The sequence below is a fragment of the Heteronotia binoei genome, chromosome 3 (genome assembly GCF_032191835.1).
Source record: "Heteronotia binoei isolate CCM8104 ecotype False Entrance Well chromosome 3, APGP_CSIRO_Hbin_v1, whole genome shotgun sequence".
In the NCBI taxonomy this organism is placed as follows: Eukaryota; Metazoa; Chordata; class Lepidosauria; order Squamata; family Gekkonidae; genus Heteronotia; species Heteronotia binoei.
In genome coordinates this window covers 187,902,794-187,927,723 of record NC_083225.1, presented here as the reverse complement: position 1 = coordinate 187,927,723, position 24,930 = coordinate 187,902,794, and the positions used below count along the sequence as shown (strand labels likewise).

General features: G+C 50.2%; 1 protein-coding gene and 1 non-coding gene across 2 annotated transcripts in view; both read left to right on the top strand.

Annotated features, from left to right (window-relative positions):
• Positions 1-17,881, top strand: part of GAB2 (GRB2 associated binding protein 2) — an 83,286-nt gene extending 65,405 nt beyond the window's left edge. Inside the window, exons 3-9 of the mRNA XM_060235010.1 lie at positions 2,693-3,279; positions 5,593-5,687; positions 7,884-8,157; positions 10,581-10,671; positions 13,078-13,180; positions 14,317-14,442; positions 17,739-17,881. Coding sequence (XP_060090993.1) covers positions 2,693-3,279; positions 5,593-5,687; positions 7,884-8,157; positions 10,581-10,671; positions 13,078-13,180; positions 14,317-14,442; positions 17,739-17,879 — 1,417 coding nt within the window. The 3' untranslated portion in view covers positions 17,880-17,881. The remainder of the gene's footprint in view (positions 1-2,692; positions 3,280-5,592; positions 5,688-7,883; positions 8,158-10,580; positions 10,672-13,077; positions 13,181-14,316; positions 14,443-17,738) is intronic.
• Positions 16,578-16,649, top strand: TRNAN-GUU (transfer RNA asparagine (anticodon GUU)). The gene has a single exon. It is a non-coding gene; the product is annotated as a tRNA-Asn (tRNA).
• Positions 17,882-24,930: the final 7,049 nt, after the last annotated feature.

Sequence of the window (24,930 nt, the reverse complement as noted above, 5' to 3'; positions counted from 1 at the left end):
TCACCTTCAACCTGGTCTTATTAACTGGAGACACCAGGGATTGAACCTGGGACCTTCCGCGTGCCAAAAAGATGTTCTGCCGCTGACCCACCATCTCTCCCCATCGAGTCTTCCTCCAGCAGAGGGCTTCAGTTGGAAGAGGGAGGCAGGGAAGTACAGTTCCACAGAAGGAACCGCTTTGTACCAGCAAAGCATGACCCTTGGCTCTAACCCAGTGAAAATTATACTATGTCTCTTGCCTGGAATACCTTCTCCTGCCGGTTCTTTCTCTGGCTCTTGCCAGAATACTTGACGCGCTTTGTGAGTGCAAACAATGAGGGGCAGTCGCTGCCCTTCAACACAGCATACATATTTTCCTGTTCGGTTGTTCTGCAAAAGGTTGTGCATAAAAGAAGATTCTCTGCCGGATAGGTACGGTGCTCGGTGATAGTTGTAAACAGAGCTCCACCTATTGATGAAGAAGGGTAGTGCAGATAAAGTTGTCTGTTAGATCTAAATCGGTGTCGAACTCTTTTGTTATAAGGGCCGGGTCTGACATAAACAAGACTTTATTGGGCCGGACCATGTTGGGTTGGGCCAAGCCATATCGAGCCGGGCCATGTGTGTACCTGTTTAAGATTAGGTAGCAGAGATACAAACTTTATAAAGGACACAAACACAATTAAATGTCTTTTTTAAAAAAAACTTAAAACATGCTTAAAACGTTAGCGCTCGTTGGTCTTAAAGGTGCTTTCTTTGTATTTCTCCCATGGGATCCAGGGAGCTGGGCAAAGGAAGCTCTGGCTCATTCCTTCCTTCCACAGAGGATGCAGCAGCCTCAGCCAATAGAAGGGAGAGAGGCTTGGCTCAGTAGCTCTGCTGTGCGATTGAGAGAGCCTGGAAAAACAAGCTCTTCCTCCCCTCTACCTCCCTGATTGAGAAAACTGAAGTTTTGCTGTGTAGTTCCTGTGCAATTGAGCATGCCTTGCAAAGCAAACTGTTATGCAGAAGGAAGCAAGAGAGAGGGAGAAGGAAGCTGACAGCTAGTTCCTCAGGGGCCTGATAGGAGCCTTCTGGGGGCCTGATTTGGCCCCCGGGCTGCATGCTTTACACCTCTGATCTAGATGGGTAGCCGTGTTTGTCTGTAAGCAGCAGAACAAAGCAAGAGTCCTTATACTGATTCAGTATAAGGCACCTTAAAGACTATCAAAATATGTGGATGAGCTTTCACGAGTCCCTGCTCAAGCGGTGACTCACGAAAGCTCATCCCCTGCCACAAATTTTGGTAGTCCTTAAGTTGCTCCTGGAAAGTGGTCTGTTGAATTTCATTGGGGGGGGGGGAATGGTATTTCCCATGGCTTCTGAAAAAGGCCAGTTTGTTTCAGTGAATCCTGGCATCCTTGAAAGCTTACGGATTCCTCAGTGGGAAGACAAGTCATATCAAATGTAACACGGAAGGAGGCACCCGACCTTCTCTGGCATCTGGCTTGTTAACTGGTTGCATGCAGAAGGGAGGGACGGTGGCTCAGTGGTAGAGCATCTGCTTGGGAAGCAGAAGGTCCCAGGTTCAATCCCCGGCATCTCCAAAAAAGGGTCCAGGCAAATAGATGTGAAAAACCTCAGCTTGGGACCCTGGAGAACCACTGCCAGTCTGAGAAGACAATACTGACTTTGATGGACCAAAGGTCTGATTCAGTATAAGGCAGCTTCATATGTTCATATGTTCATGTTCATCCCCAGCATCTCCAGTGAAAAGGACCATGTTGTATGTGATGGGAAAGACTTCTGGCTGAGACCCTGGAGAGCAGCTGCCAGTCTGAGTAGACAATACAGACCTTGATGGGCCAAAGGTCTGATTCAGTGCTGCTTCATCCATGGTCATGTATGCCTAAAGAGAAAGTTAAGCTAATATCTGTGGAAAGGGGGCGTCGTGGCACCTTTAAGACCAACGACATTTAATTCAGGGGTATAAGCTTTCATGGGCATGCACACTTCTTCAGATACATTGAAACAGACTTTGCCAACCATTGCATATAGGTAGAGAGAGGACGGAGGAGTTAGTTGCTACGAAGGCAAGAGCTAATTGGAGTAAGTAACAGAGCCATAAGCAGGCCTCGGATTCAGTGGGAGTTCACAGGAGCACAGCTTTCTGAGAGTTCCACCTCCTCCTTCTGAGAGTTCCACCTCCTTGTCCGTTGAATAGTAGGTGCAGCTGCATAACAACCCCTGGATGAGCTCCACCACCCATTTTTCTACAAAACGACCTCTGGCTATAAGTATAGCTAAGGCTGAATTAAAGCAGTTGGTAAAACTTGTGGATAGCAGCAAATTAGTATATAGATAATAAAAGAGTTAACGAACAAATGCAGAAAATCAGAGACTTAGCGTGTGTCATGAGACGAGAACCCAATATCTCTGTTAAGCCCTGGGGGTTCCAGTGTCCTGAGTGTTGTAATAACTTGTAATTCAACAGTCTCCTGTTCTAGTCTGTTTCTGAAATGCCTTTGCAATAAAACAGCTACTTTGAGGAGACCGCCCCCTCCATGAATGTCATGGGAGGCTGAAATATTCTCCTACATGTTTCTTTATTTTGTGACTCTTGATATCAGATTTGTGTTCGTTTATCCTTTGGCATAGGGCTTGACCTGTTTGTCCTGTGTACTGGTCTCTAAGGATCACTTCTACTGTCCCCTTTCCCTCCGCTTCCTTTCAGGAGCGCTAGTTTCTCTCAAGCCACGAGGTCCTCGTTCTTCATGAGAAGCGACCCGTCCGTTCAGAAACTCTCTCAGGGGAACGGTCACTGCGTGAACGGCATGGGCGGACAAGTCCACGGCTTCTATAGTTTACCCAAGCCCAGCAGGCACAACTCAGAGCTCCAGGACAGCGCCTACGACCTCCCCAGGAGCTTCGGATGCTACGCCCACACGAAATCGAGCCTCACGGGCTCCGAAACGGATAGCGAGGAAGTCTATACCTTTAAGACGCCCAATAATACCCTCTGCAAGGACTTTGGAGAGCTGAGCACGGATTCGTACGACGTCCCCGGTACCCCCTTGTCCATTTATCAGATCCCAAGGACATTCACTCTGGACAAGAACCACAATGCCCTGGCGGTGGCTGGCAACGAAATGCCGGCCGCTCCGCCCCCTCGGCCTCCAAAGCCCGGGCAGGCAGAGACGCGGTGGGGCAGCCCTCAGCAGCGACTGCTGGACGGCGAAGGCCTCGGCATGGGGCCCGTGGCTGCCACCATTCCCAGGAGGAACACGCTTCCAGCGATGGAGAACTGCAGGCTGCATCGAGGTAAGGACGGGTTCTGGAGGTAGGTCTTGGCCTACTAGGGCTGCTGAAGCTTGAGTAGGGGTGGAGGATTCCCCCGTTCCCCTGAGCCAGTTTGATGTAGCGCAGAGGTGGCCAACAGTAGCTCTCCAGATTTTTTTTGCCTACAACTCCCATCAGCCCCAGCCATTGGCCATGCTGGCTGGGGCTGATGAGAGTTGTAGGCAAAAAAACTTCTGGAGAGCTACTGTTGGCCACCTTGGTGTAGCGGTTAAGTGCACAGACTCTTATCTGGGAGACCCGGGTTTGGTTCCCCACTCCTCCACTTGCACCTGCTGGAATGGCCTTGGGTCAACCATAGCTCTCACAGAGCTGTCCTTGAAAGGGCAGCTTCTGTCAGAGCTCTCTCAGCCTCACAGGGTGTCTGTTGTGGGGTAGGAAGATAAAGGAGATTGTGAGCCGCTCTGAGACTCTGAAATTTGGAGTGGAGGGCGGGATATAAATCCAATATCTTCCTCTTCTTCCCCTCTGCTCCCACTCTGAGCAGTGGGAGGAGGGGGAAAAAGATTAAAAATGCTAGCTGCAGTATCACATCTGGGGCTCTGGGGGGGCTGTTTTTTGAGGTAGAGGCAGCAAATTTTCACCATAGCATCCAATACATCTCCTCAAAATACGCCCTGAATTTCAAAAAGATTAGACCAGGCGGTCCAATTCTCTGAGCCCCAAAAGAAGATGCCCCTATCCCTCATTATTTCCAGATGGAGGGAAGGCATTTAAAAGGCGTGCAGTCCCTTTAAATGTGATGGCCAGAGCTTCCTTCAGAATCCAGTCGTGCTTGTCACATCTTTGGTCCTGGCTCCACCCCCAAAGTCTCCTGACTCCACCCTCAAAGTCCTCAGATATTTCTTGAGTCGGAGCAGGCAACCCTACAGCTCCCCCAGGAGGCAAGGGCTGGGGTTCAACAAGGCAGGTCACAGCTAAGGTTGCAGAGAATAACCAAAGTCCAGTCCAAAAGTCAGGGACTCCAGAGAGCAGGCTTGCCAAAGTCCAGTCTAGGGTCAAGGAGTTCCAGAAAAGCCAGTGGTCAGATCCAGTTCAAGGTTGCAGAGGTCCAGCAGCAGCAAAGTTGGTGACTCAGTAGCGAAATATACTTGTTGCATCCACAAACTGCTGCTTCTCCTGGCTGAATTTATAGCCGAGTCTTAATGATACAAACTCCCAGCCAGGTCCTTGGCAGCCGTCCTCTTGGAGGATTGGGTACATCAGAGGTGTGTTGCCTAGTATGCAAAGAAACTCCTGCTAGAATTCCACCCCTGGGCCACACACCCCTAATGCAGCCAATCCTCTTGGAGCTTACAGGGCTCTTAGTACAGGGCCTACTGTAAGTTCCAGGAGGATTGGCTGCATCGGGGTGTGTGGCCTAATATGCAAAGGAGCTTCTGCTAGAATTCCACCCCTGGGCCACACACCCCTGAGGTAGCCAATCCTCTTGGAGCTTACAGGGCTCTTAGTACAGGGCCTACTGTAAGTTCCAGGAGGATTGGCTACATCAGGGGGTGTGGCCTGATATGCAAAGGAGCTTCTGCTAGAATTCCACCCCTGGGCCACACACCCCTGAGGTAGCCAATCCTCTTGGAGCTTACAGGGCTCTTAGTACAGGGCCTACTGTAAGTTCCAGGAGGATTGGCTACATCAGAGGTGTGTTGCCTAATATGCAAAGGAGTTCCTGCTAGAATTCCACTCCTGCATATGACATATGAAAGCAACATGTCTGTGCAAAACTGTCCTTCATAGAGACTTCAGTCTATCAGAAGCTGCAGCAATTCCACCGGTAAAGACACTAAGGGCGTTTTCGCACTCACCTTCAGCCGGCGCGACCCCCCTCTTCACCGCGCAGGATCTGCACGGATTTCGCACTAAACGCCGCGGAGCAGCCGGAAGAGCCGGAAACTCCCGGCGCTTTTGCGGCGCAAACGGAAACCGCCAAAAAGCAGTTTCCGTTTGCGCAGCTTTTGCGCTGGGAGTTTCCGGCTCTTCCGGCTGCTCCGCGGCGTTTAGTGCGAAATCCGCGCAGATCCTGCGCGGTGAAGAGGGGGGTCGCGCCGGCTGAAGGTGAGTGCGAAAACGCCCTAAATGTTCAGGATTCCCAATGACCTAGTCACCGTCTCTATGTCTTCCTGTTGGCCTTCTTCACTCCAGTCTGTCCTCTTGAAAATTGTTGTGTGAAAACTCACGCTGGCCTGTCTTCCAGAATCATCAGGGTCACTGACGGAACTGATGGCCCAGGAAAGTCCTCTCACTGTTCACTCATTGTTGTTTCCACATTATTGATTTCAGCCTCCTCTTGCGAGACCTACGAATATCCCCAGCACGTCAAGAGCAGCAACGTCCAGTCAGCGGAGTCTGTGAATGTTGGGCTCAGCTCGTACCTGGTAAGTCTCTGGGGCTTGAGGAGACGGTCCCAGGTGGGTTGGAGGACATGGTCACTATCTCACCAGTTTAAAAGAAAAACCAAAACACTTGCATGACATTATGTAGGGGCTTCCGGGGGGCAGCGGAAGGGAAGGCTGCATGGTATTTCCTGATCTCATCGGATCTCAGATGCTAAGCAGGGTTGCTACTTGGAAGGCAGACCACTAAGGATAACTCTGCAGAGGAAGGCAAAGGCCAACCACCTCTGCTTCTCACTTGCCTTGGAAGCCCCTTGCTGAGGTCACCATAAGTTGGAAGCGAAGCTGGGAGGGTACTCCAATGGGAGGCTACCAAGGAAGACTCTGTAGAGGAAGGCAATGGTCAACCACCTCCACTTCTCACTTGCCTTGTAAGCCCCTTGCTGGGGTCACTCTAAGCTGAAAGCATCTTGAAGTGGGGATTTACACTCAGTTCTGGAGATTCCACTGGCCTAAGGAACAAAGTCTGGGTTCTTTGAGACTTTTCACCAGCCCCTACTATGATTTAGTTTCACTCCCGGGGGGTGGCACCCTCACTAAGAACATAAGAGAAGCTGTGCTGGATCAGCCCAATGACCCATCCAGTCCAGCACTCTGTGTCACTCAGTGGTCAAAAAAACCAAGTGCCCTCAGGAGGTCCATCAGTGGGGCCATGACAATAGAAGCCCTCCCACTGTTGCCCCCCAAGCACCAAGAATACAGAGCATCACTGCCCCAGACAGAGAGTTCCATAAATACCCTGTAGCTAATAGCCACTGAAGGACCTCTGCTCCAGATTTTGATCCAATTCCCTCTTTGCTTGTAGCCGCCGCCACCTCCTGTGGCAGTGAATTCCATGTGTTAATCACCAGTTGCCAGGCACTGCCAAATCGAAGCTTGCTGTGATGCTCTGTCTTCTTGGCACTTGGAAGGCAACCATGGGAGAGCTTCTGGATATCTGGCCCCGCTGGTGGACGTCCTGATGGCACCTGGGTTTTTGACCACTGTGTGACACAGAGTGTTGGACTGGATGGGCTATTGGCTTGGTCCAACATGGCTTCTTTTACATTCTTATGTCTGGGGCAGCGATGCTTTGTATTCTTAATGCTTGGCGGGCCACAGTGGGAGGGCTTCTGGAGTTCTGGCCCTGCTGATGGACTTCGTGGTGACACCTGGGTTTTGGCCACTGTGCGACTGTTGTGTATGTGACTCTATGTTTCATGGCAGGTTGTTAGTTCCTGCCTGGCTCATTGGAATCTTTAGGACAGAGCTTGGGGACATAGGAACAATGGGAAGCAAGATCCAAATCTCTGCCTCTCTGGACCAATCGCTGCCCCCCTGCTGGTTCAAATGACCCAATGATGCTCAACGCGGGGACTTTGGGAGTGTATATAGTTGGCCCCATTGGCCCAGTGCAGTAGTCTTAGTTTAACTGTTACCATGCTCTAACCGCAATAAAGAGCTTTGATCATGCAACCCATCCTCTTCACGTAGCGAACCCCCTATTTAACAGTGACACAGAGTGTTGGACTGGATGGGCCTGATCCAATGTTCTCTCTAAGCTGCAAAGTCTTGTGAGCAAAAATTCTACTTTGTGAGCTACTGGCATTACAGTTGCGAGCTACTCCCTAAATTAGTGTGCTCTGGGGTCATCCTTCCTGAGCTAAGCCAAAAATGTGTGAGCTGGAGGCTAAAAATCTGTGAGCTATCTCACGCTAACTCAGCTTAGAGGGAACACTGGTCAGGCGCCATCCTTCCTGAGGTAAAACAAAAATGTGTGAGCTGGAGGCTAAAAATCTGTGAGGTAGCTCACGCTAACTCAGCTTAGAGGGAACACTGGTCAGGGGCCATCCTTCCTGAGGTAAAACAAAAATGTGTGAGCTGGAGGCTAAAAATCTGTGAGGTAGCTCACGCTAACTCAGCTTAGAGGGAACACTGGTCAGGGGCCATCCTTCCTGAGGTAAAACAAAAATGTGTGAGCTGGAGGCTAAAAATCTGTGAGCTAGCTCACACTTACTCAGCTTAGAGGGAACACTGGTGAGGGGCCATCCTTCCTGAGGTAAAACAAAAATGTGTGAGCTGGAGGCTAAAAATCTGTGAGCTAGTTCACGCTGACTCAGCTTAGAGGGAACCCTGATGCAATACAGCTTCTCTTATGTTCTTACGATTTAAAATTTTCATTTCCTCCTCCCCTCCCAGCAAAACAAAGCTACAGTGGCTCGCTCCCACAGCGCCGACTCTGAGGACAATTACGTCCACATGAACCCGGGCTCCTCGGTCCTGCTGAGCACCGAGGGATCCAACGACAACTCCTACATCCCCATGAGCCCTGGGCCACATCACCTCGACTTCATGGGGCTGTCCTCGTCGACCTTCCCGGTTCACAAAGGGAGCGCCAGTTCCCAGCCTCTCCGGCGCATGAGCGAGATCCAGCCCCCGCCAGTCAACCGCAACCTCAAACCTGACCGCAAAGGTAAGGCCCCACCAGCCTCCCACTAGCATATGGAGCAGAGGTCTATCAGTGGCTATTAGCCACAGCGCATTGTTGGAACTCTCTTTCTGAGGCAAGGGATGCTCTGCAACAGTGCTTGGGAGGGGCAACAGTACTTGGGAGGCGAAACAGTGGGAGGGCTACTAGTGTCTTGGCCCCACTGGTGGACATCCTGACGGCACCTGGGTTTTTTGGCCACTGTGGGACCCAGAATGTTGGACTGGATGAACCATTGGCCTGATTCAACAGGGCTTCTCTTATCCTCACCAATCCTCACGTCCAGATTGTGCAGAAGGGGTCACTCACTTCCACAGCGGCTTTAATCCTGGGAGGATGCTGTGACTGCAGTCACACATGCTAAATCAGAGGTGGCCAAACGGTGGCTCTTTCACACATTTGGTGTGGCTCTCAAAGCCCCCCCCCCCCATCCCATCAGCCAGCTTGCAGAAGGTATTTCTCTCTTTAAATCACTTCTCCAAGTCAAGGCAGCCAGAGGCCTTCAACAGTTAGGGGGAGGTGGCTATTACCTTACAGTACCCTCAATCTCACTGGACTGATACAATGGAAATTAGAAACTTGCCACCTTGGATTTTTCATATGTATGGAAATGTTTTTATATATTTTGTTTTTAATAGGGTGTTTGTAAATGGCTACTGTTTTTAAACTGTTGCTAGCCACCCTGAGCCTGTCAGGGGAGGGCGGTGTATAAATTTGATAAATAAAGTTGCTTTCTTTCCACCTCTCTCTATCAATCTATCTCTCTGTCCATCCATCTTCCTTCCATCCTTCTCTCAAACATATGACATCCATGTCTCATGGCTCTCAAACATCTGACATTTATTCTATGTGGCGCTTACGTTAAGCAAGTTTAGCCACCCTCGTGCTAAAGAATGCCATTTCAATCTGTTTTCAAAGCACTTTCAAACTGGATTTTGCCAATTCACACAGTAAAATCCAGCTGGAAAGTGCATTGAAAGCGGATTGAAGCAGCCTTCTTTAGCATGTGTGATTGCAGCCTGAGCGATGGTTTGGCTAATATGTGCCACCAGGTACCAGTTGGTGGTGGGTGGGCACAATGTGAAGGCCCTTTATTCACCACTGAGGAGCTTCCTGGAAACAGCTGGCTGGTTGCTGAAGAACGGAATGCTGGACTACAGATGGACTTCTGGTCCAATCCAACAGCCTCTTCTGATGTTCTTAAACAAGGCCACTGTGTGACACAGAGTATTGGACTGGATGGGCCATTGGCCTGATCCAACATGGTTTCTCTATTGTTCTTATGTGACCCAGAGTGTTGGACTGGATGGACCATTGGCCTGATCCAACACGGCTTCTCTTATGTTCTTATGTGACTCAGAGTGTTGGACTGGATGGGCCATTGGCCTGATCCAACATGGTTTCTCTATTGTTCTTATGTGACACAGAGTGTTGGACTGGATGGACCATTGGCCTGATCCAACACGGCTTCTCTTATGTTCTTATGTGACTCAGAGTGTTGGACTGGATGGGCCATTGGCCTGATCCAACATGGCTTCTCTTATGTTCTTATGTGACACAGAGTGTTGGAGCGGATGGGCCATTAGCCTGATCCAACATGGCTTCTCTTATGTTCTTATGTGACACAGAGTGTTGGACTGGATGGGCCACTGGCCTGATCCAACATGGCTTCTCTTATGTTCTTATGTGACACAGAGTGTTGGACTGGATGGGCCATTGGCCTGATCCAACATGGCTTCTCTTATGTTCTTATGTGACACAGAGTGTTGGACTGGATGGGCCACTGGCCTGATCCAACATGGCTTCTCTTACGTTCTTCTGTGACACAGAGTGTTGGACTGGATGGGCCACTGGCCTGATCCAACATGGCTTCTCTTATGTGACACAGAGTGTTGGACTGGATGGGCCATTGGCCTGATCCAACATGGCTTCTCTTATGTTCTTATGTGACACAGAGTGTTGGACTGGATGGGCCATTGGCCTGATCCAGTATGGCTTCTCTTATGTTCTTATGCCTGGGGCAGTGATGCTGTGTCTTCTTAATGCTTGAGGGGGCACATTGGGAAGGCTTTTAGAGTTCTGGCCCTGCTGGTGGACCTCCTGATGGCCCCTGGGTTTTGGCCACTGTGTGACACAGTGTTGGACTGGATGGGCCACTGGCCAGATCCAGCATGTCTTCCCTTATGCTCTTATGTAAGGTGAAGACAATATATTTTAACATTTAGTTTTTATATGTGTGCGTTTTCTCTCAGTAATCCATCTGCTTTAACGGCTCACAATCCCTATCCTTATTCTTACGCACCTCCAAATTCTCAAGCAAGACGTGGAGGTTTCGTACAATGCCTGGTAAGAAACACTGTGAAGCAATAGCTCGTCCTGCCCTGACTCTGATCTCTTTCTATCCCCAGCAAAGCCAACGCCACTGGACTTGAGAAACAACACTGTCATTGATGAGCTTCCTTTCAAATCGCCTGTCACAAAATCCTGGTCCAGGCCTGGGTAAGTGTGATTTTAAAAGAGAAGAAAATGAGACCAGAAAAACCACCAAGACTCTGGATCCCAGATCCAGGAGGCAACCTCAGGGGAAGGCCTCGGCCTCTATACCCCATTGCTGACCCTCCAGAGGAACTGGTTGGCCACTGTGTGAGGCAGGATGCTGGACTAGATGAGGAACACTGGTCTGATCCAGCAGGGCTCTTCTTATGTTCTTATGAAGGCCTTGGCCTCTCTGTCCTATTGTTGGCCCTCTAGAGGAATTGGTTGGCCACCGTGTGAGATAGGATGCTGGACTAGATGAGGAACACTGGTCTGATCTAGCAGGACTGTTCTTATGTTCACCTTTGCATCAGCTTCTTGCTTCTACATGGACTTGTTGCTCCATTTTGGCACCCATGTAGGGAATATCGACACACAATGTTTAGCTTGAAGAAATATCAACTGAGGGGTGAAATGATAGAGGTTTACAAGATTATGCACGGGACAGAAAAGGTAGAGAAAGAAGTACTTTCCTCCCTTTCTCAAAATACAAGAACTCATGGGCACTCAATGAAATTGCTGAGAAGTCAGGTTAGAATGAATAAAAGGAAGTCCTTCTTCATCCAAAGGGTGATTAACACATGGAATTCACTGCTACAGGAGGTGGCGGCGGCTACAAGCACAGCCAGCTTCAAGAAGCGATTGGATAAACAAATGGAGCAGAAGTCCATCAGTGGCTCTTAGCCACATTGTATTGATGGAACTCTCTGTCTGGGGCAGTGATGCTCTGTATTCTTGGTGCTTAGGGGGAGGCAACAGTGGGAGGGCTTCTAGAGTCCTGGCTCCACTGATGGACCTCCTGATGACACCTGGGTTTTTGGCCACTGTGTGACACAGAGTGTTGGACTAGATGGACCACTGGCCTGATCCAACATGGCTTCTCTTATGTTCTTATGTGACACAGAGTGTTGGATGGGCCACTGGCCTGATCCAACATGGCTTCTCTTATGTTCTTATCATGAGACCAAAGTACAATAGCCTGGATTGAGTCATCTTACCTTCTAGGGGGAGTTCAGGCTTGATTTTATTGGCATCTAGATGGGATGTCCCAAAAACTGTCACCTTACTTGAGACCATTAAGTCCCAAGTGTCAGATTCTCTCACTGCACAATGATCCAGGCCTCTCCTCTTTGGGACTAGGAAATGGGGGCCTTATCTGCAAAGGGCTCTGCCCCCCCCCCAAGCTTGGTTGGATTGTCCTCGGCAAAAGGATGTGTGTTGTCCGGGTCTTCTTTTGCAGCAGGAACTCCTTGGAATTTTAACAGGGATAAATGTAAAGTTCTGTATTTTGGTAGGAAAAATCCAATGCATGGTTATAGGGTGGGGGAGACTTGTCTTAGCAGTAGTATGTGCAGAAAGGATCCAGGGGTCTTAGTGGATCATACGCGGAACATGAGTCAACAGTGTGATGCGGTGGCTAAAAAGGCAAATGCAATTTTGGGCTGTATCAACAGAAGTATAGTGTCCAGATTGCGTGATGTGATAGTATCGCTTTACTTTGCTCTGGTAATTCCTCACTTGGAGTCTTGTGTTCAGTTTGGGGCACCACATTTTAAGAAGGATATAGACAAGCTGGAACGGGTCCAGAGGAGGGCGACGAAGATGTTGAGGGGTCTGAAGACCAAGTCCTATGAGGAAAGGTTGAAGGAGCTGGGGATGTTTAGCCTGGAGAGGAGGCGGAGAGGTGATATGATCACCATCTTCAAGTACTTGAAGGCCTGTCATATAGAGGATGAATTGTTTTCTGTGGGCCCCAGAAAGTAGGACCAGAACCAATGGGTTTAAATTAAATCAAAAGAGTTTCCGGCTCAACATTAGGAAGAACTTCCTGACTATTAGAGCGGTTCCTCAGTGGAACAGGCTTCCTTGGGAGGTGGGAGGTTCTCCTTCCTTGGAGGTTTTTAAACAGAGGCTATATGACCATCTGACAGCAATGAAGATCCTGTGAATTTAGGGGGAAGTGTTTGTGAGTTTCCTGCATTGTGCAGGGGGTTGGACTAGATGACCCTAGAGATCCCTTCCAACTCTATGATTCCTTTGCATATTAGGTGTCACACTCCTGAAGGTGTAGCCCTGAAGGTGTAGCCCTGAAGCTTACAGTAGGCCCTGTACTGAGAGCCCCGTAAGCTCTTGGAAGATTGGCTACATCAGGGGTGTGTGGCCTAATATGCAGAGGAGTTCCTGCTACAAAAGAAAAGCTCTGGTGTTGTCCACAGCCCAATGTGGAGGTGATTGTCGTTCAGCATGTGCTTCCACCCAGCCATGTTTCCTGATTGGAAGTCCAGCTTTGCAAATCCCTCTTAGCCTCAAAACTATCTGGCGGCTCTCAGTAATCCCAGCACTGTTCTGTCTTTCAACCTCTCCTTCCAGCCAGGCGTTCAACTCCAACTTCTCGCCGTACTGTCGCCCCATCTCCTCCCAGAGCATCACCAGCACAGACTCAGGAGACAGCGAGGAGAACTACGTCGCCATGGTAGGGTCCCAACTGCACTCATGTTTTGGTCCTGAGTCCGTTCATTTCACTTGTACTGATAATATTTGTTCAGGTCCATCTCTGACCACTGGCCACAAGGTATAGACACAACACTCTGTCTTGGGGCAGTGATGCTCTGTCTTCTTAGTGCTGGGGGGACAACCATGGGAGGGGGCTTCCGGAGTTCTGGCCTCGCTGATGGACCTCCTGATACTACCTGCTTTTTGGCTGCTATGTAACAGAGTTAGAACGGAAAAAAGGAAGTATTTCTTCACCCAAAGGGTGATTAACATGTGGAATTCACTGCCACAGGAGGTGGCGGTGGCTACAAGCATAGCCAGCTTCAAGAGGGGATTGGATCAACATCTGGAGCAGAGGTCCATCAGTGGCTCTTAACCACAGCGTATTGTTGGAACTCTCTTTCTGGGGCAAGTGATGCTCTGTATTCTTGGTGCTTGGGGGGGGCACAGTGGGAGGGCTTCTGGTGTCCTGGCCCCACTGACGGACCTCCTGATGGCAGCTGGGTTGTTTTTTGGCCCCTGTGTGACACAGAGTGTTGGACTGGATGGGCCACTGGCCTGATCCAACATGGCTTCTCTTATGTTCTTATAGCCAGAGTTAAAATGTGGTTGGTCTTAAAGATGCCGCTCAAACTTTGTTCTGTCGCTTCAGACCAACAAGGCTGACCACCCGAATTTATCCCCAAAATCTGATAAGTCTTTTAAGGCTGCTGCTGTGCTCGAATCTAGCTGTTGTCCTGCAGACCAGTACGGCCACCTTCTGAAACGAAGGCTGGCTAGATCACATTGTAAGGAGACGGTATCAATCTGTGGAGTGGAGCGGTCTGGCTGGGTGCATGAGCTCCAAGGACTGTGCGGAACCTCCATGTTCAAAGGCAGCGTACACTGCGTTCCAGACAAGGGGGGAGTGTGGTTGCCTTCATCCTGTGTTTGTGCCCCTCCTCCCCCCCCCCAAAAAAAAATTTGGCTGCCCAATGTTGGAAACAGGATACAGGGCTCTTCCGTTTGATCCTTCGTTCTTACCTTTAAGATGCATCTTTGAGCAAATCATTTGTCATTTCCTCCCTCGCCCTGTCCCGTTTACTAATTCCGGCTCGGCCTTTCTCACCTCCGCAGCAAAACCCAGTCTCCGCTTCCCCCGTTCCCAGCGGCACGAACAGCCCCGCCATGAAGAAGAGCGCAGGAAGCGTGGATTACCTGGCTCTAGACTTCCAGCCGAGCTCACCTGGCCCTCACAGAAAGGTACGCTACACCACGGCTTTGGAATCTATAATATAGTCGCTTCGACGCAAGGAAGAGGCGAGGCGGTAGCAATCATAGCTCTTTATTTCTGTACAGCATAGTATAGGGCTGCACTCAAAGACCAGAGAACTGGGCCAACAGCGCCATCTATATATACATTCCAGGTTCCCGTGCTAGCATCCTATTGGACCATTCAAACCGGCAGGGGGCCCGTGATTGGAGCAGGGCAGCAGGGATTTGGATCCTCCTGCCCATTGTTCCCAAGTTCCCAAGCTCAGTCCTACAAGCTACAATGAGTCAGGCAGGAACGCTGCCCTCTCCACAGCCGGGGCTTGCAAAGCGCTGGGTTTGCGGAGGGGGCGGGTGCTTCCTCCGTGCCTTTCTGCCTGGCTTCAGCTCTGATGCTTACAGCAAGCGCCGGGATCGCAGGGCAGAGGGAGCGATCCTGGCGCTTGCTGTAAGCGTCAGAGCTGGAGCCAGGCAGGCAGGCACGGAGGAAGCACCGGGATCGGGGGCAGCGGATCGCCCCCCCACTGAAGGTAGGTACCGGTACCTTCGCTCCATAAGACGCACACACTTTCCCCCCCACTTTTTTTGGGGGGGGGGAGTGCGTCTTATGGTGTGAAAAATACGGTATATACATTACAGTTCACATACAAAACAGAATCAAACAGGTGGAAACAAATCTCCAGGGTGCCCCCTGCACTCACTGCACTCACAGTTCAGGCCTCTCTTTTGCCATTGTTGATTTCCCAGAAGTTGAGCGGGTTAGGGACCAAGCTTAACGATACAGCACCCTCGAGTCCTCCATAGAGACGTGGCACCGTTTCATTGGTGAGACGTGTCATCAAGCCATAGCTGACTTATGGTGACCCCGTAAAGTTCTGAAGGACTTCAGAAAGTTCTGAAGGGATGGTGGCTTAGTGGAAGAGCATCTGCTTGGTAAGCAGAAGGTCCCAGGTTCAATCCCCAGCATCTCCAGTTAAAGGACCAGGCAGTAGGTGATGGGAAAGACCTCTGCTGAGGCCCTGAAGAGCCATTGAAGAGGGGCCATGGCTCAGTGGTAGAGCATCTGCTTGGTAAGCAAAAAGTCCCAGGTTCAATCCCTGACATCTTCAGTTAAAAGGACCAGGCAGTAGGCGATGGGAAAGACCTCAGCCTGAGACCCTGGAGAGACATACAGTGGGGCTGTAGCTCAGTGGCAGAGCATCTGCTTGGGAAGCAGAAGGTTCCAGGTTCAGTCCCCGGCATCTCCAGTTAAAAGGACCAGGTAGTAGGCGATGGGAAAGACCTCAGCCTGAGACCCTGGAGAGACATACAGTGGGGCTGTAGCTCAGTGGCAGAGCATCTGCTTGGTAAGCAGAAGGTCCCAGGTTCAGTCCCCGGCATCTCCAGTTAAAGGACCAGGCAGTAGGCGATGGGAAAGACCTCAGCCTGAGACCCTGGAGAGACATACAGTGGGGCTGTAGCTCAGTGGTAGAGCATCTGCTTGGTAAGCAGAAGGTCCCAGGTTCAATTCAGTTAAAAGGACCAGGCAGTAGGCGATGGGAAAGACCTCAGCCTGAGACCCTGGAGAGACATACAGTGGGGCTGTAGCTCAGTGGTAGAGCATCTGCTTGGTAAGCAGAAGGTCCCAGGTTCAGTCCCCGGCATCTCCAGTTAAAGGACCAGGCAGTAGGTGATGGGAAAGACCTCTGTTGAGGCCCTGAAGAGCCATTGAAGAGGGGCCATGGCTCAGTGGTAGAGCATCTGCATGGTAAGCAAAAAGTCCCAGGTTCAATCCCCGACATCTTCAGTTAAAAAGACCAGGCAGTAGGCGATGGGAAAGACCTCAGCCTGAGACCCTGGAGAGACATACAGTGGGGCTGTAGCTCAGTGGTAGAGCATCTTCTTGGTAAGCAGAAGGTCCCAGGTTCAATCCCCGGCATCTCCAGTTAAAGGACCAGGCAGTAAGCGATGGGAAAGACCTCAGCCTGAGACCCTGGAGAGACATACAGTGGGGCTGTAGCTCAGTGGTAGAGCATCTGCTTGGTAAGCAGAAGGTCCCAGGTTCAATCCCCGGCATCTCCAGTTAAAGGACCAGGCAGTAGGCGATGGAAAAGACCTCAGCCTGAGACCCTGGAGAGACATACAGTGGGGCTGTAGCTCAGCGGCAGAGCATCTGCTTGTTAAGCAGAAGGTCCCAGGTTCAATCCCCGGCATCTCCAGTTAAAGGACCAGGCAGTAGGCTATGGGAAAGACCTCAGCCTGAGACCCTGCCACTGAGCCACAGCGCATCTCCATCTGTAGTTTGAGACCTGCTCTATGCTTGAGTTGGCTCCATCAGGGGGGTGTGGCCTAATGGGGTCGGAGGCTGGGAAACAAAAGAGGCAGGGTTTCACGCATTGTTTTGAAACAGCCCTACCTTTGGCTGGAAATCTTTAGGGCAGGGGTCTCCAACTTTCCTGAGCCCAGAGTCAGCTTTAGAACTCTGACACGGGGGGCGGGGGGGCAATTCCTGATCCAGGGTGTGGGATTCTGACCCAGGGTGGAGGAAGGCCTAGTGCAGGGGAGAAGAAGAAGAATTTAAAAAAATATACTGGGAAACTGGAGTAAAAGAGAAATTGAAACCATTATTGCAGTGGTAGCTGCCGCTGAAACGTTTTTAAAAATATGCACAGGCATTCAGATCTCCAATGGCCAGACGAGTGCATCAGTGGCCAATCAGATGCCCTGTTAGAGAAAAGTCCCATCTGGCCCCACACACTTTCTGAAAACATTTGAAAGGCACTAAGAAAGGTGTGGCACCCAGGGCTTCTTTTGTAGCAGGATGGTGTGGAATTGTTTTCTGTGGCCCCAGAAGGTCAGACCAGAACCAATGGGTTGAAATTAAATCAGAAAAGTTTCCGGCTCAACATTAGGAAGAACTTGCTGACCGTTAGAGTGGTTCCTCAGTGGAACAGGCTTCCTCGGGAGGTGGTGGGCTCTCCTTCCGTGGAGGTTTTGAAACAGAGGCTAGATGGCCATCTGGCAGCAATGGGGATCCTGTGAATTTAGGGGGAGGTATCTGTTAGTTTAGAGTGGTTCCTCAGTGGAACAGGCTTCCTCGGGAGGTGGTGGGCTCTCCTTCCTTGGAGGTTTTTAAACAGAGACTAGATGGCCATCTGACAGCAATGAAGATCCTGTGAATTTAGGGGGAGGTATTTGTGAGTTTCCTGCATTGTGCAGGATCCTGTGAATTTAGGGGGAGGTATTTGTGAGTTTCCTGCATTGTGGCTGAATCACCCAGTCCTTTGCTTTCCCTCCATCCTGAACAGCCCTCCACGTCATCGGTGGCCTCCGACGAGAAGGTCGATTACGTGCAAGTCGACAAGGAGAAGACCCAAGCGCTGCAAAGCACCATGCAAGAATGGACGGACGTCCGGCAGTCTTCTGAACCTGCCAAAGCGGCCAAGTAGGAACAGCCCAGAGGTTGATGCTTGGCCAGAGCGTGTAGAGAAAGCCTTCCGGAAAGGCAAAAGGAAACATTTCCTAGGGCTTCCACCACTGTTCTACAAGCGGTGGGGGATTTTGTTTTGCAAACATCTTCAGGGGAAGACATGGCCAGTACTGTTCCCCGAAGCCCACGGCGCCGGGGCTCCGGTTGTGTTTTGGGTTATGTCATCTGGGAAACGCAACGTAGCAATACCTGGATTCGTGACACGCCCGCATGCTGTCTACTTCCAGTTTCCCCTGAAGCCTTCCACTAATTTGCTGGATGCGCCTTTCTCTTTCAGCGCACACTGGTTCGGAGCAAAACGATACCACTTTGGTGGAATTCCAGCCTTCCATCGCAAACAGAACGACAATTTCAGCATAGCGAAATTCTTTGCTCCTCCCCCACTCCCTTAAGGCCAAGCTGGCCCGTCGACAACTCTACGTTCAATTCTAGCAATTGTCTAGCCAGGTTTTTTTTTTTCCTTTCCGAATTACTGACATACTTACCCCCCTAAAGCCCCTTAAAAGTATTCCATGTGGGGTAAGGCTGAAGTGGGGGGGGGGGGGGAGGGAAACGATCATTGCTCATTTTCATACATCAGTGTCTGGAAAATGTATCGGCGCTCGAGCTGAAACGAATTTTCCCTTTCGATGTGGAATATTCTCCGGATATTCGCCGAACGCCCCTCCGCAGATTTCCTGAGATCCCCGAATATTTGATATCTGCTATCGGATATCCTGTGGTATTTGAATGTGATATTTGATAGTTGGTTGTACTTAGTGCAGTTGTACTTCGTCGTTGACGGGAATTGACGTCCTGCCCACAGATGCATTGTCTAATTTGAGAATTTAAACAGAAGCCCGGAAGGATTGGTGCAGACAATCCACTTAGACCGGTGTGGTCATTCGGTAGGGTTGCCGGGTCTTTGTTGGAAAATACCTGGAGACTTTGGGGGTGGGTCCGGGAGAGGGTGGGGTTTGGAGAGGGGAGGGGCCTCAGCAATGGTCCAATGCCTTAGAGCCCACCCTTCCAAGCAGCCATTTTCTCCAGGGGAAAGAACAGAAAAACCACCGGAAGCAATGAAATTTACATGGAAACGTGTATACGTTTTAGTGCAAGCTTAGATGAAACTTAAAAAAAAACTAAGGAACACTGAGCTTTCATCATATGAATTTTCCCACACAGTCTTTCAGTAGCCCTGTAAATCGGCTTCTAGTAGTAGTGGCCTACAGGGCTACTGAAAGACTGTGTGGGAAAATTCATATCTTAAAAGCTCAGCGTTCCTTAGTTTTGTTTTGTTGAGTTTCATTTAAGCTTGCACTAAAACGTATTCGTGCACGTTTCTGTGTAATTTTCATTGCTTCCGGTGGTTTTTCTGCTCTTTCCATTGATTACACTGTTTCCAGCTGTTTTGATCATTTTCTCCAAGGGAGCTGATCTCCGCCGGCTGGAGATCAGTTGTCAAAGCGGGAGATCTCCAGGCCCCACCTGGAGGCTGGCAACCCTGGGATACTGGCTGCCTCTCTAAACCATCGAGAAGTAATGCAAATTCTGAAATGCTCACCCATTTAAGTAAGATTTCACAGCATGGATTGGCATTCGCCTTTAAAATCTCACTGGCAAAACTGAAACAATTGATGCAATTAGAATATTTGCAGATACTCATTTCAGCTCTGGTAAGTATTTGACATTGCCTCATTGGTATAGTGGTTAAGTCTGTGAACTCTTATCTGAAAGAACCGAGTTTGATTCCCCACTCCTCCACTTGTAGCTGCTGGAATGGCCTTGGGTCAGCCATAGCTCTCTTATCTGGGAGAACCAGGTTTGATTCCCCCCTCCTCCACTTGTAGCTGCTGGAATGGCCTTGGGTCAGCCATAGCTCTCTTATCTGGGAGAACCGGGTTTGATTCCCCCCTCCTCCACTTGTAGCTGCTGGAATGGCCTTGGGTCAGCCATAGCTCTCTTATCTGGGAGAACCAGGTTTGATTCCCCCCTCCTCCACTTGTAGCTGCTGGAATGGCCTTGGGTCAGCCATAGCTCTCTTATCTGGGAGAACCGAGTTTGATTCCCCACTCCTCCACTTGTAGCTGCTGGAATGGCCTTGGGTCAGCCATAGCTCTCTTATCTGGGAGATCCAGGTTTGATTCCTCCCTCCTCCACTTGTAGCTGCTGGAATGGCCTTGGGTCAGCCATAGCTCTCTTATCTGGGAGAACCAGGTTTGATTCCCCCCTCCTCCACTTGTAGCTGCTGGAATGGCCTTGGGTCAGCCATAGCTCTCTTATCTGGGAGAACCAGGTTTGATTCCCCCCTCCTCCACTTGTAGCTGCTGGAATGGCCTTGGGTCAGCCATAGCTCTCTTATCTGGGAGAACCAGGTTTGATTCCCCCCTCCTCCACTTGTAGCTGCTGGAATGGCCTTGGGTCAGCCATAGCTCTCTTATCTGGGAGAACCAGGTTTGATTCCCCACTCCTCCACTTGCAGCTGCTGGAATGGTCTTGGGTCAGCCATAGCTCTTTTATCTGGGAGAACCGGGTTTGATTCCCCACTCCTCCACTTGCAGCTGCTGGAATGGCCTTGGGTCAGCCATAGCTCTCTTATCTGGGAGAACCAGGTTTGATTCCCCACTCCTCCACTTGTAGCTGCTGGAATGGCCTTGGGTCAGCCAGAGCTCTCTTATCTGGGAGAACCGGGTTGGATTCCCCACTCTTCCACTTGCAGCTGCTGGAATGGCCTTGGGTCAGCCAGAGCTCTCTCGGGAGTTGTCCTGGAAAGGGCAACTTGTGTGAGAGCTCTCTCAGCTCCACCCACCTCACAGGGTGTATATTGTGAAGGAAGAAGGTAAAGGAAATTGCGAGCCGCTCTGAGACTCTGATCCAGAGAGAAGGGCGGAATATAAATCTGCAGTCTTCTTCTTCTTGTCTTGATAAGTTTTTTTAAAGGTTTAGTTTCATCAGATGTCAGCAGAAGGGCCCTGGCTAATTCACCACCGGTCTGGTAATGCCCTTAAAGGTTTACTCAGTTAGTTTCTGGATGAGAAGGGCTGATCGCTTGCATTCAAAGCTGCTCCAGCAGCACCTTACACAGAAGCTCTAGAATTGCTGGTCTCGTGTGAATATCACAGGCCGATGTGTCAGCCTTTTGGCAGCTCGTATCAACTCAAAAGATACTGCAGCAGAGGATTAGTGGGAAGTCATGAAACAGCAAGTATGCGTAAAAGACCACTGGAGATCTGATTGTTTGTATCTCCACACCACTTAGAATCATAAAATCATAGAATCATGGAAGGGATCTCCAGAGTCCGCTAGTCTAACCCCCTGCACAATGCAGGAAACTCACAAATACTGCCCCCCCCCCCAAATTCACAGGATCCTCATTGCTGTCAGATGGCCATCTAGCCTCTGTTTAAAATCCTCCAAGGAAGGAGAGCCCACCACCTCCCGAGGAAGCCTGTTCTACTGAAGAACCGCTCTTAACAGTCAGGAAGTTCTTCCTAATGTTGAGCTGGAAATTCTTCTGCTGAAATTTCAACCCATCGGTTCTGGTCCTACCTTCTGGGGCCACAGAAAACAATTCCACCCCATCCTCTATAGGACAGCCCTTCAAGTCCTTGAAGATGGTGATCCTATCACCTCTCAGCCGCCTCCTCTCCAGGCTGAACATCCCCAGCTCCTTCAACCTTCCTTCATAGGACTTGGTCTCCAGACCCCTCACCATCTTCGTCGCCCTCCTCTGGACCAGTTCCAGTTTGTCTTCATCCTTCTTAAAAGGTGGTGCCCAAAACTGAGCACAATGCGCCAGGTGAGGTCTTACCAGAGCCTCCGTTCGTAGTATGAAGCAGGGCCTTTTTTGTAGAAAAAGCCCAGCAGGAACTCATTTGCACATTAGGCCACACCCCCTGACATCACCATTGTTTCACACAGCATTTTTGTAGGGAAAGCCCAGCAGGGACTCATTTGCATAAAAGGCCACACCCCCTGGTGCCAAGCCAGCCAGAACTGCGTTCCTGCTCAAAAAAAGCCCTAGTATGCAGTATTAATTGCATGGAGAATTCTAGTAACCCTGGGCTATAGTGACCTTCTGCCTCCCCACTATATGCCACGTCAAATTGCACAGAAAAGCTGTAGTAACACCCTGGTATGGCCCTCGTCCAACTACGTATACGTCTCATGACCCTCTAATCACTTAACCTAGCGAACTACGGTGAAATTGCCCCACAGTTAAGTCAATTACAGGCAAGAGATGGGGGAATCGAGTTATTTGGGCTTGGCGGCTTACTGGTGTGCAGGGGCGGAATTCTAGCAGGAGCTCCTTTGCATATTTGGCCACGCACCCCTGATGCAGCCAGTCCTCCGGGAGCTTACAGAAAAGAGCCTTCTAAGCGACATCAGGGGGGTGTGGGCCTAAAATGCAAAGGAGCTCCTGCTAGAATTCCACCCCAGCTGGTGTGAGTCCGTGAAAAGGGTACAAGGAAGAGGACAAGGGATACCCCTAAGAACAAACTCTTCCCGGTCATCATAAAGTTAATCGTGCAACTTCCTTACACATACTATCTGCCCCCGCCCCTCCTTCATTCCAGATGCATCTGACTTCTTGAAACCGCCTCCTTCCCACAGTGCCGTGTTATAGGAACCAAGAACTCATAAGGTTTGAGCATAAATCTGACCTCTGCCTTTCTCTCAGGTCTCTGAGCCGCCTCAGTAGCTTTCTTGGTCTCTTCCCACCCACTCCCCCCTTTTTTTGCCCTGTTCTGAGTTCAGGTTCTCTTGGATTATCAAGGGAAAGCCACTCTACAATGTCATGCGTTGTGCACTGGCCTTGTGACTGTTAAGTTGGCTGGACTGTTTTGGTTTTTTTAAAGAATTTCTTCCAGAGCCTTAAACAGGATATTTGTCTTTTTTCTAGACGATAGCATTTTATTGTGGGGAATAGGGTTGCCAAATCTCCAGCAGCCTCTGCCGCGATTACGTCCCCCACGAGTGACATCATCGTGCCGGTGACATTGCGCCTCGGCCGCTCTACGTGTTTCTGGGAAAACTCTATGGTTTTCCCGGACGCTCTAGCATTTTGGGAGGTAAAAACTCAATGGCAGCCCTAGTGGGGGAGCAGGTTGAAGCCGATGTTTAGATTGTTCCATGGTGTGGGTGGGCTTTCCTTAAGATCATAGGAAAAGAGTTGCTAGGTCATGTTAAGTAGGGTTGCCAATTCTAGGTTGGGAAATTCCTGGAGATTTGGGGGTGGAGCTCATGGAGGCCAGAGTTTGGGAAGGGGAGGGGCCTCATGCGTACAGTTTGTCCTCCCAAGCAGCCATTTTCTCCAGGGGAACTGACCTGTGTTGCCTGGAAACCAGTTGTAGTTCCGGAAGGTCTCCAGGCCCCACCTGGAAGCTGGCAACTGTTAACTTGTGCATTGTTTCTGCCAGATAGTGGGGCACTGCAACGAAACCACTGGCACAGGGATGAGGTCCAATCACAAAACACTGGGGAATTGCCCCAGAACTTGTGAACATATGATGCTGCCTTCTACTGAATCAGAGCCTGGGTCCGTCAAAGTCAGTCTTGTCTACTCAGACTGGCAGCGGCTCTCCAGGGTCCCAAGCTGAGGTTTTCCACACCTATTTGCCTGGACCCTTTTTAGTTGGAGATGCCGGGGATTGAACCTGGGACCTTCTGCTTACCACGCAGATGCTCTACCACTGAGCCACCATCCCTCCCCAAAATATGAACGTATGAAGCTGCCTTCTTCTGAATCAGACCCTCGGTCCATCAAAGTCAGTCTTGTCTACTCAGACTGGCAGAGGGTCTCCAGCTGAGGTTTTCCATGCCTCTTTGTCTGGACCATTTTTAGTTGGAGATGCCGGGGATTGAACCCGGGACCTTCTGCTTACCAAGCAGACGCTCTACCGCTGAGCCGCCGTCCCTTCCCAGAATGTTGGGACGGCCTAAGTCGAGCATCTTCCCACAGTGGAGGCAGATTTTTTCCAAATGGGTCCTCCCTGCAGACACAAAGGGGAATGCCTCTTACTCCAGTGAAACAGGAAAGCCGGGATTGGCTATTTGATCGGCGGAAGAAGCAAAAGGGCGCACGCTAGACAGTCCCCGGCAGCCAGCAGGAGTGTGGTGGTGGTAGTGGGGGGGCAAAGTCCTGAGAGAAAAATTGAAAAGAAAATCAAGGCCTCATCTTATTTACTGGACGTTGATTGTAGAGCTCCTGGTGATTCCCAGAGATATCTGGAAGTAACAGGGCAGTGCTAGCAAATCGACCACGACGGGTAGCCGTGTTAGCCTCTCTGTAGCAGTAGAAAAGAGCACCTTAAAGACTAGCAAAATTAGTGGCAGAGTCCAGGGCTTGAATTCTAGCAGGGGCTCCTTTGCATATTAGGCCACACACCCCTGATGTAGCCAATCCTCCAAGAGTGTGCGGGGCTCTTTTTTGTAAGCTCTTGGAGGATTGGCTACATCAGGGGTGTGTGGCCTAATATGCAAAGGAGCCCCTGCTAGAATTCCACCCCTGGGCAGGGTAGAAGCTTTTGTGAAGAAGTGAGCGGTGATTCCTGAAAGCTCCTACCCTGCCACAAATTTTGTTAGTCTTGATGGTTCTCGCTCTTTTCGACTATGGTAAGATTAACGTACAGTTTCTGGCAATTGCTAGAGTTCCCCTTGTCACATCCAAGCAGGGCTTTTTTGTAGAAAAAGCCCAGCAGGAACCTATTTGCCTATTAGGCCACACCCCCTGACTGCACCGTTTCACACAGAAGCCCAGCAGGAACTCATTTGCACATTAGGCCACACCCCCTGACACCAAGCCATCCAGAATACATTTCTGCTCAAAAAAAAGCCCGGCTTCCGGGTAACTCCAGGAATTCTGTGCTCAGAACTTCCAGTAAATTGGTGAGGTGTTATTTTTTTCTCTCCTCAGGATGACCCCACCACATCCTTTGGCCTCAGTTTCTGCCCGCCAATCAGCTAGTTTGGTGTAGTGGTTAAGTATGCGGACTCTAATCTGGGAGAACCAGGTTGGATTCCCCACTCCT